This window comes from Salarias fasciatus, chromosome 2, assembly GCF_902148845.1.
Source record: "Salarias fasciatus chromosome 2, fSalaFa1.1, whole genome shotgun sequence".
In the NCBI taxonomy this organism is placed as follows: Eukaryota; Metazoa; Chordata; class Actinopteri; order Blenniiformes; family Blenniidae; genus Salarias; species Salarias fasciatus.
Window position 1 is genome coordinate 20,831,507 of NC_043746.1, and position 15,567 is coordinate 20,847,073.

The 15,567-nt window shown below is 42.7% G+C and overlaps 2 protein-coding genes across 5 annotated transcripts in view; both read right to left on the bottom strand.

The window, feature by feature from the left end:
• Nucleotides 1–4,641: 4,641 nt before the first annotated feature.
• Nucleotides 4,642–14,626, bottom strand: slc30a9 (solute carrier family 30 member 9). 2 transcript variants are annotated; one of them, XM_030115579.1, is made up of 18 exons: nt 14,520–14,626; nt 14,000–14,146; nt 12,893–13,090; nt 12,581–12,628; nt 12,373–12,472; nt 12,071–12,163; nt 11,894–11,976; nt 11,035–11,093; nt 10,576–10,643; nt 8,707–8,865; nt 7,301–7,436; nt 7,187–7,226; nt 7,033–7,104; nt 6,287–6,394; nt 6,037–6,202; nt 5,537–5,666; nt 5,090–5,203; nt 4,642–4,846 (listed from the first exon to the last, which is right to left on the bottom strand). In XM_030115579.1, the coding sequence occupies exons 2-18, from the start codon at nt 14,103–14,105 to the stop codon at nt 4,802–4,804; spliced, it is 1,725 nt and encodes a 574-aa protein (XP_029971439.1). In that variant the 5' UTR covers nt 14,106–14,146; nt 14,520–14,626; the 3' UTR covers nt 4,642–4,801. The 2 variants fall into 2 exon arrangements, with proteins under 2 accessions (XP_029971439.1, XP_029971447.1); XM_030115587.1 differs by lacking the exon at nt 14,520–14,626 and having other exon boundaries at nt 14,000–14,333.
• A 723-nt stretch (nt 14,627–15,349) lies between these two features.
• The window catches only part of LOC115402365 (glutathione reductase, mitochondrial-like), a 7,653-nt gene continuing 7,435 nt past the window's right edge, over nt 15,350–15,567 (bottom strand). For all 3 annotated transcript variants that reach the window (XM_030110884.1, XM_030110876.1, XM_030110891.1), the window contains one exon: nt 15,350–15,567. This exon is cut by the window's right edge and continues 415 nt beyond it. The gene's annotated coding sequence lies outside the window, so the exon portion shown is untranslated.

Genomic DNA, 15,567 nt, shown 5'->3' on the forward strand with positions numbered 1-15,567 from the left:
ACTTCCTTCTCCGGGACCCGACACAGGAACCTGACCAGGACTGCAACAAAACACGCTGCGGAAGGCAGCGGGCAGCGCGGATCTTATTCCACGGCCATTGTTAGTACAGAAAAGGGGATATTTGTAATAAAACGTGGATTTTTGAATTTCTGTTTAAGTCAAGACTTCATTCTTTATGCGCCATAAGAAACGGGAGGTTTTTCAACCTTTGCCCGGGAAAATAAACAAATCTGCAGGTCTGAACTAGTTTTCCCTGCAGTAAACCTAAGCTTGTTAGTGAATTAGTGAGGAGGCTCCTTCATTAACAATGCTCCCGTTACTAATCCCATATCAGACAGAGTTAAGGATAACAGATACTCAAGACAGAGAGAGGGAAAGTAAAGGGCTCAGTTTGCAGGAGGAGGGAAATTTGAACTTTGTTCACAGCCTGGCAGAAAATACTTATAAAAGCAAGCAGGAGAAATTAGCCAACAGGTATTGCAGAAAAGTTTTAGATGTGACTGAACTTCATTCAGCGTGTGGGGGGTAAAAGGTCAGTGTAAAAATCACAGCAATATTTTATTAGAATTCAAGTGTCACAGGTGTTAATTTCTCTTTTGGAAAAAACAAAATCAAACATTACAGAATCAAGTAAATTGTTTAATGATTAGAAATGATAATGAATGTACATCAATAAGCTCCCCACTTCAACCAATCATCTACTTTCAACATCTGAAACTCCTGCACATTTCTGCATGTTAAAACATTCAAAGGATGCACACATGAATGCAAACAAATCAAGAGAACCAAACAAATGCTTTATTAAAACTTTATACACTTATGTCTCTTTGCACAGCAGGTCTCTGATGTGTCACCATTGCGTTTCACACATAAATATATAATTGATAACTGAGAAAGGAAAAATTCTACAATATTTGAAGTACTTGGACAGTTGTTTATCACACCAGATGTTTTGGGAAGGTTAAAAAAAATTAGATTTTTTTTTCATGGTGAAAACTGTTTTTTTTTTTAGGGACACAGGACAAACCATATGTCCACCTCAAATCAGAGGAAAACATCAACTATTACAACAAAAATTTAAACCAGTTTTGTCACTGTTATTGAATATCTGGCACTTATCCCACAAAAATATAATTCAATAATGTGAAATACTGGACATGTCTCTGGACCAATCACCTGATTGAAATGGCTCTTTTTAAAGAATCTGAGCCATTCCACTGGATTTGTTACAGTGATCTATCATTAAAAAAAAAAAGATGATTTATTGTGTGAATGCATTCAAAGGAGAACATGCACGTGAAGTGGAAACGCTCTGTCCATCTGGGTTACTCCTATGCCTCCAGTGAGATGATTGAAGCCTGCATGACAAACAAAGGCTGCTGTTCCTGCAGCAGCAGCAGCAACATGGTGAAATGTTACTAATTGGTTCAATTATGCATTGGCTGCAGAGATACACTCCGGCTGGCATTCAATTATTCAACCAGAGAGGAACCCCAACATGTTCCAGTTTTCTCTGACCTCGAGAAGACAACAGTGCATGCCCCCACCCCCCCTCCCGCTTTTATTTATTTATATATATAACTATTTTATGTTCAACATGACAATTAAAAGAGCAGTCACCGTTCGCAGCTGGATCGGACGCAGTCCCCGGCGCGTCGGTGCGCCTTTTGGCCGCATGAAGTCATGATGTGGCCGGTGTCCAGGAGGGGGGTCAGGGAGGCGCACCGCCGGAGCAGCACAGCTCTCTATGCTGTCATAGCCCTGTACAATGCTGCTTGAACATGATCAGACAAGGCAGCACTGTAAAGAGGCTAAAAGCGTAGAGCAGGGTGATGGCGGTGGTCAGGACGATCCCGCACCTGAGACTGAAACATCAAGCACATCGATTAGAGGAGAAATCAAACAGGAGCGCGCGCGCGCGCAATACATCCACACACAAACGCATACATACAACAGTCCTCGTGCATTGACGAGGCTCACATTTCTGCACGGACAATGAGGGGTGATTATGTTCCTGCACAAAATGTCTTTTCTCTAATTCAATTCCCGCTCGGAGGAGTGATGGGGGTCGGGGTTTTGTAACCACAGGCTCGTGGTGGTGATGGAGGGGAGGCTTCATGAGAATCCAAGACCCCAACTGTGCAGGTTTACTGCGCCCCCATCCGAGGGCTGCTGGACACGAAAAATCTGACAGGGAGGGGGAATTTAAAAAAACAAAAAAAAAACAAACAAAAAAAACAGGACGCATCGAGAATGTCACAAAAAAGGCGCATTTTTTTAATGCATCTGCAAACAAGTGAGATTAAATGTGCAGAAAACTGCATGATCTCTGATGTGTGTGTGTGTGTGTGTGTGTGTGTGGATCGTCTCGACGCATGTTTCCGTTAAAATGAGTCAAATCAGCACGAGGATGTGGTTGCGTTTTCTCTTGCCCCTTTTTCTTTTAATCAACGTGCACAAGCAAGCCTGTCTTCCGTCTGTGAGGAAACGGACGTGGCGGTGGAGTGTGTGTGCGTGTGTGTGTGTTGGGGGGGAGAGATGGAATAGCGGGAACAGGATGGGCAGCGGCGCACACGGACTTGGGTTGATGGGGATGACGAGACATGACACCGATCAGCACCCGACATGTGAAGACAACATTCAGCGGCGTGGAGTAGTGGAGGAGGAAGAGGAGGAGGAGGAGGGGGAGGAGGGGGGAGGAAAAAAAAACCTGCAGATGGAGATTGTCCGTATTGTCTCCGCTCCCCGGGCTTCGGTGGAGAATTATTTCAGTCGAGTAGTCGAGCGTGGTCCGGCCGCGGCGCTGTGCGTAATGTTTTGAATGGTCGGTCAATGCGCAGACTGGTTGGAAATGACTGTTTTTATTGACGTCAGCGCTCAGGCTACTGCCCCCCCCCCCCCCCCCCCCCACCCCCCCACCCATCACATCCCCACAACTGCACCATCTAATGGACTTGGCTTTACATTCCAGTCAACCATCCGAGCTGTAAACAGGAAACAGGAGGATTGAAAACGTACCTTTTTCTCCCCTCACAGTCCTTTAGAGGAGCGTTTTCTCCAAAATCCACCATGGTTTTCGGGTGTCTTGTTTTTTTTTTTCCCTCCTCTCTCTCTCCACAGCCTCTCAAAGATATTCTCACAAGTTCATACACCAAGGAAGTGCATGTCAATATAACTCAACAGAAAGGAATGATGCTGTCAACTTATAATGCCTCATGCTTGGAAACATGTTTCCCATTTTTCAGCTTTCCAACTTAACAATAAGCAATAAACAACACACGATAACCGCCGACGGATCTTTGACACAAATACACTCCCAAAATAACTCATCAAAGACAGCAAAGGAAAGCAATATAATTTAATAAATTATTTCAAATTTATTCCAAGTCCTTCAGCAGTGGCAACAATGTTATAACCCAAAAAAAAAAAAAAAAAAAAAAGGGGAGGGGGGGGTCACTATTAACACCTTCAAAAACAAAAATATATATAAATCCAGCTTCCCCACTCAGATGATCTGGCTGTGGTCGCCTCCTGAAGCACGGTAAGATGACTGACAGGCAGCTGTGCCATGAGAACAGATGCTACACCACTGTATGGATTCTACAGAGTATTCAGCAGAAACGGATTGCGTTGTTGCGTGCATACACACACACACACACACACACATACAATACTATAGGAGGTTGTTCTGACAGGTTGACTGAGCTCCTAAACACTGAGGAAGAGTTGAGCTGCTTCATCATCAAAATAAACCACTTATTTACAAAGTGTGGGGAAGGGCCGAAGACACTTCAATCCGTCCATCCAGTACCTCCTCTTTGGATCAATACAATCAGTGGTCTGCTGATCACCTAAAAACCTCACCGGACGAGGTTTCTCAGCCTCAGATTTGGAGAACATCAGGGCACATAGCTTCTACCTGGCAGTGAGAGACGGGAGGAGTGAAAGAAGAGAAGCCGCGGCCGCCGCCTGGCAGGTTCCGTCTCTGCAGTGAAATATGACGTCCGGCAAACAGTTCAGAAACAACTGTTCAATTTCATAATACCACAAAAAAAAAACAAAAAAAAAAAAAAACAAATTTGAGTTTTAACGTCTTGTTTTCTAATTTTGCATAAGCTGACGTTCATTAAATACACTCCACTCTTCAACTCTGTCACTGACGTCCAATGAGTCTCACCTGTTTAGTTTGAAATCATTTCTGCTTTGACATCAAAACATCCGTCTTGATGAAAGATTCTGCAGCATCATGTTATTCAAGTTTCTCTCTCTATGTATATATATATATATAAAAAAAATCTAATATAGTCTAACCATTAAATAAATCGGATGTGAATACGTAGGTCTTGGTTTCCTCTGCACTAATGAAGGAAAAACCATCACTGTGGTTCAAACAACGTAAAGTCCAGGCGTGTTGATGATCCCGGTCCGATTTGAGACGATATCTGTGAAACTGACACATTTATGGAGGAATGTGACATCCAGTCAACCACCGACAGACTAAACAGTCGCAGCAGAGCATTCCTTGTTTCTTTCTGCTCCCAGAGAGGCTCCGGCTTGAATCTCTGGCCGGGTGAAATCAACACCGTCGTTTCACTGAAGTTCACCTTCTGCGGTAAGACTTGACGACTTGTGCGGGCTGTGTTTGTGTTTATGTGCTGTTTTGTTTGTTTTTTTTTTTTTTTGGAGGATGTCAGAAGGGGAGGCATTTCACGAGGCAGGCTGGCCACTCCTTTCATCTTTTCTTCTTCTGTGGTTCCTGTGGAACCAGCAGGACGTTTCCTCCTTGCAGACGCCAAAGGGATTATAGAATCTCCAGGTCCACATGGCGAACCTCTGGGTTGCGTTGCTACAGAAGAATGATCACAGAAATCTGGTTCAGAAGGTAGCTAGAATGCGAAACACTCATAAGGTTGACAGTTAAAGTAAAAAGGTTAAATACGCCAATGAAAAGATGAAATAAAAGGAAAGAGAATGTGTTGTGTATTCTTACACAATGTGTTATTTGTCATAATATCATGACTGAACGGTAAATGGAGCAGTTTCAGGCAGAAGACAAACCGCTTCAACACTTCTATTTGAACTCCAGTACCTTGAGTTCCTTCTCCAGGCGGTCCACCTCGGCGCCGAGCGTGTCGATGATGTTCTCTCCATGTTTCAGCATGAAGCTCTCCAGCTCCTCGGGGGTCTTCACCTGCTGGATGTCCTACAGAGACAAACACAAACACACACATCCACGTTTTTCTTCAGTCACATTTACAGCTGGGAGACAAACATCGGAGACAAACGGTACCTCTGTAATCCTAAACATGAACACACGGTGATCTCTGTGATCGTTAGGACGATATACAATATGGCGCAGATCAATACCCAATACTGGACACTTGGTTAAGAAATTTAAGTTCACTGGATGAGTAGTCGTGAGCAATACATTCCTATTCCTTAATCTTAGTAATTGAGAGGAAGGAAAGGTTTAAAATTCCATGAATTATAAACATGAAGACAAAAAAAATACTGAATTAAAAGAACCGAAACTCACATTGAGGATTTGGTCAATGTCTTGTTTTTCCAGATAAGACCGCGTCACCACCCGGCCATCGAAGTCCACCTCGGCCTTAAAGCGCACTTTGCTCAGCCCCATGTCGGTGGCTTTCACATCGTGGATTGCTCTGCTCATCCAAAAACACACAGAAATTCAGCAGGAGGTTAAAGAGAAGCACCAGTGCTGGACGTGACGGAGGATTCCTGTCTGGTCTACATGAGACTGACTGTTGGTGAAGAGGTCGTCCCTCACACCTGCACGCTGATATGACTGCCTCTGCTCTGAGCACAGACAGCAGCAGGACACCTCCAGTAAATACCTGCTGCTCTATTTACAGCCTGGCTGCTGTTCATCAACATTTACGGGCCTTTAAAGTCCCGGCTGAGCTTTATTATTGTCCCTTCGAGTGAGTCCAGCTCCAGTAACAGGACCGTGCTTCGTGTTTGGAGTCGACTGTGCGAGAACATTTGGCGTGTGGGTTTGTGACGCTGGCTGACCTGACGGCGGGGTCGTTCTCCAGAAACTCGGTGAGCTTCTGAACGCGCTCGGCCTGTATGGAGCGTCCCAGCAGGGCCTCCGTGTTGGTGTAGATGAGGAAGGCGGAGACGGTGCCCAGCAGCGTGCCCACGCCCAGCGAGCCCAGGCTGTCATACAGGGGGTTACCTGCCACCACGAAGACGGGCGCAGTTGTGTCACAAAAAAAAAAAACACATTGAAGCAGGACTGAGTCCAAGTTCCCGTCTTTACCTGTGAGTGAGGTGAGGCCCATGCAGCCGGCAGCCAGGACGACTCCCAGCACGGCCGCGGCGTCCTCCAGCAGCACCACGTTGGTGCTGGGGTCTCGGCTCTGCATCACTGCAGGAACAGAGCAACATCTACATCTCAGATCCAGACACGGCTGGTGTAAACAATCAGAACAATACATGATTTAAGATTGGTTCTGATGACGAGGCCTGGAGAAGCAGCAGAGAATCAAAGACTTTTCCTCTTCACTCTGCTGATCACAACAAGTCCTGTGTTGGCCTCATTTTTAAAAATAAAGATTCTGTTTACACTAACGAGAAAACCCTCCCGACATCTTCAGGACAGCAGAGGTCACTACTCACACTTCTAAGAAGGTGCAGATTCTCCAATAGCACAAATCTCCACTGATACAAAATGCTCATCTGAGGCAAGATAAGTGCAAATATACACTATAACCGTTTGTAAAACCGTTGGGCAGCGTCGATACAACAGCTTTATCAGTACCAATGAATCGGATCATTTTCAGTCAGACCTGGCTAGTATTCATATAAAAAGAAACAATTGTATTTTTTTTTTTTTTTTAAACAGAAACAGGAAGTCCTGACATTTTTAAACTACATAACTATATCACTCTTCATATATTAAAAAAAGAGGCAGGATTAAGCGTGTTCAAATGTAGAGAATAAAAGTAAAAAATTGTTTACCGTCTCTGATGAACACAGTAAGTGCCAGATCAGAGCTGAACATACCATATTCATAGAAAGAGAGTCCATGCTGGTGGGCGCTCCTCCTTATCTCATTGACGGCAACTAGTAAAGTGGCTGAGGGGGGGAAAACAGGAAGTGGGTGAGAAAAAACAACAGGCAGCACAATGAAAACGTCACCAAACATCCACTAACTCACCTCCTTCTGACACCAGAGAGCCCGCCAGAATACAGTAAGCCTACAACAGAGGGACGTCAAACACTGGTTGGAAGTGTTCAGACACACAGACAGAAATGTGCGCAGACCGCTCACCCATAACAAAGACTCAATGGGCTCTGGATGCAACAATCCCATGATGCCGTGGTACCAGGAGAGGCCTGCTCCCATCATGAAAATGCCCACGCCGCTGATGAGAGAGGCGATGTAGCGCATGTTGGAGAAGCCATACCTGGAAAACGCAGACGGCTCCGAATTAATGATCTCAATTAAAGTCACTGAGTTTCCTGCAGATGCTGAGTTTGGTTGCAATATTTTGAATTGTGCACCACCAGCTGCAGTTGCCAGCGAGGCCACACGGTGGCGCAGTCCTGAGGTAAAAACACCAGACAGCAAAAATGTCATAGGTTCAAATACCGGTCGTTCCTTTCTGGAGTGTGTGTGTGTGTGTGTGTGTGTGTGTATTCTCCCCGTGTGTGTGTAGAGTTTCCTCAGAATACTCTGGGTTTCTTCCAACATTCCAAAAACATGCATGTGAGGTGAAAGTGAGTGTGTGTGCTTTGCTGTTTGAACTTGAGATCTGTCCCTGTCCCACTGGTGCATCCTGTCCTCGCCCTCCGTTAGCTTGGATTAGCTTGAGCATCCCGCAACTGTGCACAGATGAAACGGTACCAAGGATGGATGGACGAGGGTTCATCGAAATATATATTCAGTTAAAAGTAAACAACTCATGGTTCTTAAAACTTGTAATTGTACAAAAATCTCTTCGATAAGTGAAACACACAAGTTACATCACACTATTTGGAAAAAATAGCCTTTTTTTTTTAAAATATGTTTGTGATTTTTTTTTCTTGTTCATTACATGGTTCAGAAATAATGTGATGTATTAGTTTTGCGTTTCACAGACTGAATGTCACCTTAAATTCAGACAAGCCAACTGTAATTACATGATTGTATGTTTGTTGTATGTTTTTTGGTTAATTCTATTTTTTTCCCAGTTTGTAACCTTAAGCTGACATATTTTACCTTTAAAGTCATGCAAGCAATATGTTTAAGTTAAACCTTTGCGTAAAATGTATTCTTTTGAAAAAATGGTGGATTATAAGCCGGACTGCACTTCTCACACCAGGATTCAACACCCTGATCTGAATAAGCAGTGGGAAGAAAAATGGACGTCTGCCCAAAGCCATAAAATATGCATTTGAAGTTAAGTGGGGGTTAATTAGTGTCTGAACGGTTTATAAACGTGACTGTGTGCTTATCTGTCTCTCTGTGTGATGGACTGGTGGCCTCTGCAGGGTGTGTGCTACTTTTACCTAGAGTCAGCTGGGATCGGCTCCAGCGAACCTATGACCCCGCCTGCTGTCGGCGCTGACAAACATAATCCTAATTGGAACATTTCAATGACTACAATGATAGTACAGCCCGGGCTGTCTAAACCTCTGAGCAGTATCCCTCGTCTTGATTCGCTCCGATGGCGGCGCATCCTTTCGGGTACTCACGGGTGACCGGCGTCCGGGTTGCGGACAGACTGACTGATTCCCAGAGCCAGCAGCGCCTGGTTGCAGGTGTCGGCCAGAGAGTGGATGGCTTCTGAGAACATGCTGGCTGATCCAGTGTAGACCCAAGCCAGGAGCTTGAAGAAGAAGTTTAACCCATTGCTGGAAATAAAGACAAGAATGAGTTTAACTGCTCCCAGGAATAATTAAAAGACAAAACAAAAAACAGTAAACAGCTGAGCATGGAATCAAGAGAAGACCTTCTGATGTGGACAGAGCATCTCTTCACAAAGGAGGGTTGATGAGGAGAAACTAAGGCTAGAAACCATTAATTGGAAACATCATGAATGAAATCAACAGATTTATTAAACTGTATCCATTTTAATGCATGTGGAATACAGGACAAATTAAATAGAAAGCAACTGTTTCATGGGTTTGAAGGGGTGGGGGGGGAAATGAAAAAAAAAATCGAGTCACATAAGTATTGGGATTTTTTTTGTTGAAAAATTGATTTTTGTTTTATTTTTATTTTTTTTTTTTTGACCAAACTGAAAACTTAAGACTTCATTCTTGTTTAACGTTTGGAATTCTGGTTGGAAAGAAAGAAAGAAAAAAAAAAGAAAAAGGTTCTTGTGTTTGTCCAGCAGAGGGCGAAAGGTTTTCGATTCTCCATCTAGTGGTGTATAGCATATTATATCTGAGAATGGCAGACAACTTAAAATATTTACTAGTATGTGCTGTATTTTAGGAAGAGAACAATGAAATGGCTGGGTTTAACTACAATTCTTATGCTTTTATTTTAGCTTCTTTTATACACAGTGAAAGCTTTCGAAAGTAACATTCAAAGATAAAAAAAAAAAAAAAAATTAGACTCAGATGTGATGTGCATTTTTTAGGGAAAATATGGTTGCTGATATAGTCTATAGACAACATCATTATACTTTTTAACTGGTGTTAAACAGAAAAAAAATAACCATAAAAAAAGGAGAAATGAAGAATCAACATCGAATCAAAAACTCAAAAAATTTGGAAAAAAATTATATCGGGAAAGAATTATATTGTCCCAGCCCAAATGTGTTTGTTGTCTTGAGTGACAGAAAAGCTTTCAAATGTTTATGAACAGAAAAGGAACCAAAATAAAAGCTATTCTGATGACTCAAAAGATTTTTTGTAAAAAAAAAGTAAAAAAAAAAGTGGAGCAGGTGTATCGGTTTGTGAACTACAATTCTGTTACATGCTGGAGCTGTATGCATTGAGTTTTATAACAAGATGTGAGAAATTATTAACTCACTTGAAATACATTATATATATATAAAGTCAAAACTGGGCTGGATTACTCAAAAATATTACCTCTACCATTCATAGTATTTAAAATTAATATATCCATTAGATAAAATATAAAAGCTAAACTGAAAATCACTCCTGTTGTTTATAAAACAGTAATGAGAAGAACGGTCTTCCTCTTGTCCTCTCTGTGCTGGTGAATCCTGAGTCCTTCACTTACCGGGTCTCATGAGCCTTTCTGTCGACTCTAAACCTCATGTGACCGCACATGCTCTTTAACACAATCAATATAATCCAATCAAGAGCAGCAGCACGTGAATCAAAGTTTGCATGCCGTTAAAACCTTTTGCTTCACATCGGTTCTTCTTCGTGGAAATCAGGTCTAATCCTTCTGGTATCTGTTTTGTTTTGCTGGAACTCGTCCTTGTTTGCTTTGATACTGATCCAGCCTGCTTTGCGTAGTAACCCTGCTGAGAACACGGCTCCGTGTAATCCAGACTGTCCCGCTGCGGCTCAATAAAGTCACCGAGTGCAGGGAGACGTCAAAGTCAGAAAACCGAGGAGAGCGGCAGGAATCCCACAACTTACATGCAAATGGCGACCATGACCACCTTCCCCGGTCCCTGAAGAAATGTCGCCCGCTTTCCTGATCGCGGCTACAAGAAAGATGGAAAGAAAGAAGTATATCACATGTATTACAATTTCCATTTTGAAATAAACTAAAATATTTATATTATTCTTGCTGTTTATTTCAGTATTGATCTTTCAGATTTTCCTCACGGGACATAAGAGGGGATATTCTAGAAAAACAGGCCAGCGCAGTATAGAATATACCACGGCATACCAGATAAGCACTGTACAGCAAAGAGGGCGGGCAGAAAGAATGTGGACACATAATAACATTGTCATATAAATACGGTGACCTCTGCGGCGAGGACAAAGGTCACACAAACACCACAGCGTGTTATCAGGGCAGCTTGGCACACTGACAGCAGAGGGTCGACATCACTTTTATATCAAAAACAACCACCAAATCTGAGAGCTCACCTTTGTGTTTCCCCAGAAATCTTTATATTCTTTCAATAACTGCTGATTTCGAAAGATATCTGAAGATCAGAAAAAAAAAGACGATTTAGTTTGTGATGAAACGACAACAAAAGAATCAAAGCTGTGGAATGAATGTGATCACAGGACTTCAAGACATTTCGGATAGTGACGTTATCGTCCTTTAAAATCCGTCCCACGATTTCACGTCATGACATTTGGTACACCTTGGGCTCGCTTTTGCCATCGGAACTCTTTATTCTTGGTCACACAGATCCAACGAGGTGCTGAAAACTTTCCTCACGTCGACACGGAGGTGCCAGCATCTCACAATTGGCTGGAGATTTCTCTGCTGAACATCCACAATGTGACTTTCCTCTTCAACTCCATCCCAAACATTCTATTTTCCACTGGTACATGGATGCGTTCGACATCCATGCCAAAAAGGAATTTGACTCATATTTCCTCTCTATTCTTGTGTTCAGTTTGAACTGAGAGAAGCTCCTCTCGAGTACAAAAGGCATTAATTTCAGTCCAGAGCAGAGAGGTCAGAGGTGATGAACGATCATAATGTATCTCTTTGGAAATGAGCGAATGACTTTAGTTATTAGACAATATTCTGAACTGAGCCATGTCTTTCTGTTAAGCTGACTTTAGTGAACAAAACGATTCAAGAAGGTGTTTTTTTTCCTTCAGTTACGAAAAAGCAACATAATTCACAGTTTTGTCTTGCTGTATATCAGTGATAAAGAGTTTTGTACAATTGGCAGTAAATAACCCTCACAGCAGCAGAAAACACAAAGCACAAAGCAAGCCAGCGAGCCGCAGCTTTCACACAACAATGAAAAAAAAAAAAACCTACTTTCTTGGTACTCTCGCTCCACTTCCTTCCTGAGGTTTCTCTCTCTAGCGAGAGCTTCATGGCTTCCCCACACATCCAGTGCCCTGAACGCCACACAGAGAGAGAACTGGATCAGTAGAAATGGTGCTTTATATTTGTCAGGAGACAGTTTGGAGATGTGAGAGGTTGAAGACTGACTTGGCCTCCACGTCTGACCGCAGGAACACCGTGAAAGCCTCGGTGTCGTCGTGCGGGCTGCGCCTTCGGATCTTTCGTAGTTGCTCCAAATCACTGAGAACAGAGAGCCAAGCTTTAGAATAAACTTAATAATGGCCTGGAGTTTTGTATTAGTAAACCACAACAGCATGGTTTCTCATTAACTCAACGGAATGTTTGGCCTGAGAGCATGTCGGTTAGCACGGTGGCGGCTATGTGTAGTTTAGCATTACTGTGTGAAATACATTTTTCATTAAAGAGATCGAATGGGGAAAAGGAAGTACCTTGGTTTAAGACAGAACTCATTCATGGCTCTGACAGCAGTGATGAAGTTATTCTGAGTGTATTTAGCTCCATATTCCCTTTTCTTCAGGACAGCCCGAACTGTGTGACACCGGAGTGGAAATAAAATCTCAATGTTGTTCAAGCCACAAATAACAACATAACAAGCACGAAGAAAAACACAATGGACAGATGTGGGTAGCGCTTTACCTTTAACTTGAATTGTCTCCGCTTTTGTCAGGCCCTGAGGCGTTATGCCTAAGAAAGAATTGAGATTTTCAAAGCTGATACAGAGAGATACATTTTCACTTCCTGACTCCCAGAAACATCTCAAAATAAACATTTCTGTTTACACAGACAGGAATTAAAAAAACTAAAGCAGGAAGCTGCAAATATTTCAGCACACCATGCCTGTACTAACAATAATCACCCCATCACGGTAACAACACTACTCCTTCATATTACATTAACGAACTAATAACAAAAAACACATCAAAGATTGAAGGTGCAAACATGACTCACCCATAGATGCGGGGGACACTTTAGCAGCACCAGACAGAACCTTTTCTGCCGAGGGAGCGTCACCCGGCGGCGATTTAGGGGGTTCATCTTTACTGCTGCCGGACGTGGAGTAATACTGGACCTTGGTCAGTCCCAGAGATGTGAGACGACAGTCAGGCAAGCTGAACCGCAGGCAGTGAATCCCCCCGCTTTGAAACCCTGCAAAAAGTGGCAGGAAAATTGCTTTATTCATGCAAAACCAACATTACTGATGAAAAGAAATGAATGAGAGTAGCTCATAAATAATCATCAGTAATCTGTTGGTACTTTCCAAATTAATAGATTATACATGTTAGAAAACAGTATAATTTTCATGTTGTTTTTTTTTACATGACAGAACACATCTAAATGAGTTAATGCCTGGTGTAAACAAAAATAACTTCTCCTCAGATGACAATGAAGTGTGTTGTGTTTTGTCCTGATCAACACAGTACAATAAAACACTCCTTAACTATAAGAGGAGTGAAGAAAGTAAAAATGGATATAATTTTGAATGTATAATCTGTTAAGTGTGTTAAGCAAATACTTGCACACAAAGCATGTCATCATGGGCTTGTACATTGGAAAATAGTAAAGAAAGGCAAGGGAAATGTATTTCTATGACACCATTCAGACACAGGGTTCACAGTGCTTTACAAGGTAATAAAAGACAATAAAACAAGGCAATCAAGAAAGTCATACAGGTATTAACTTTAGTTAAATCTAGTATTCAATGAGCAAATAGGCATGGTTTAAAAAGAGAGAGTGTGTCAGCAAAGCGGCTTCACATGGCTTCTTCTGACTCTGGGAACGATTAGTAAACTTCCTTCTGAGGAAATCAGGGTTCTGGATGTTTCATATTCTGAGATTTACTTGTAGAGAAGTAAGATTTTAAGCTTTGGAAAGATTACTGACAGCAATCATGATCTGGATGTCACTTTTAACTGCAGTATTATAACAAACTACACATACTTCTGGCATGAGCATAGCTTCAGAGCTTAGCTTTAGCATCGATCAACTCAAAACAATCGATGTCTCGGCCAATCAATCAATCAGCTAGAATAGGATCACGGAGATCTGGCTGCTCACCGTAGCTCTGGGAGAACCTCGGGGATCGCTGAGACAGGGGCGGCCTGTGCTGCAGGGAGACCCTGCAGAAGACGTGCCACGGTCGGTGGGCCAGGCTGGGGAACATCCTCGCAGTGGCAGGACTCGGGACTGAGGCGCAGGAACTGGCTGGACAGAGTCACACACAGCCCCGGTCGACAAACTTAACCCACTTGAGGCAGATTAACGCCAAGACATCACCTCTCAGGCTCTGGCGACACCGTCACGCAACAGTGTTAGCACGGCTACAGTCACAACGCTTAACACATATGTCAGCCGGCCGAATTAAACAACTGTCACTCGGTTAGTCCATTAAAATCTTCTGCCGGTTGTCTGAGCTGGAGCTCCGCCGACACCGGCGGATACAGAGCCGCACTTAGCTTATCAAGCTAGTTAGCGCTGTTAGCTAGCAGCCTCCGCAACCTGCCGTAGAGCACTTTCAGCTGGCCCAAATTAAGCCACTAATAAGTAGATTTAAAGGCTGTTAAACGTCCAACCCTACCTTTTCACGGTGAGGTTTGTTCGGCATGATCTGTGTCCATTTTGAGAATCTATGGCCAACTGACCGTAACTATGGACGTAAAGCGGCACAAACACAGTGACGCCCCCCGTGACGTCTGACGTAATCTCACGAGAGAAGCGAAAACGCCGCTGTTCAGGCAAAACATCGCGATACTTGAGGGGCCGCTGTGCCAACAAGGTCATTATAAGTTCGCAGGGTATAAGTTATTTTTATGATAAACGATACTCTCTTTCAGTATTGTTGTTCGTGCCTGTTTCTACAATTGTTTTAACCTTTATAATAAAATAGACATGATAGAAGTGAGCTTATGAATATGAGTTTTCAGGTTCCTACCCTCAGCCTACACTCACTGCATGGAAGATGGTTTAAATTCTGAGGACAACCCAAATGTACCAACTCAAGTGTCTCATGCATAAATAAAATATAACAGACTGGCAAATGTTTTTAAACATTTTATATGTGTTGCACCTTTTGAAATAAGTGGAACACATATTCAGTGAAACTATCCATCCCACAAATGCATCATTCTGTGGTAACATCTAAAAGGAAAACCAAGCATTCCAGTGGCATAAGAACACAGCTGTCTGTAGCTCTTGAGGCTACATTTTGGATTAGCCCAGTCTCACTTTGGTTTCAGCATGAATACACCTGTCCATCTCATTATCCTTCTTTTATAAATGTAACTGAATGAGTCATTATTGGCCCGGCCCACGTGCATTGTAAACACATCCAAGGAGGGGCAGTGTAACAGTATTACCACATACCGTTCAGCCTAGTCAGCAAATGATGACAAATCACGGCAGTTAAGAAATAAGCTGCAGGTTTATTGAATCTTTTGAACAGTACAGTATGTATATGTCATGAGCTTGCATTGGTAGTTAATAGGTTCCTTAAAAAGCAGCAGTGTTCGTTAATATTTATGTGACAAATGACTAACAAATCAAACACAAACACTAGGAGAGAAATCATTTGACTTCTAATGCAATCTGATGATAACAACTCCTGCAGATCCATCACTTCCATTTCA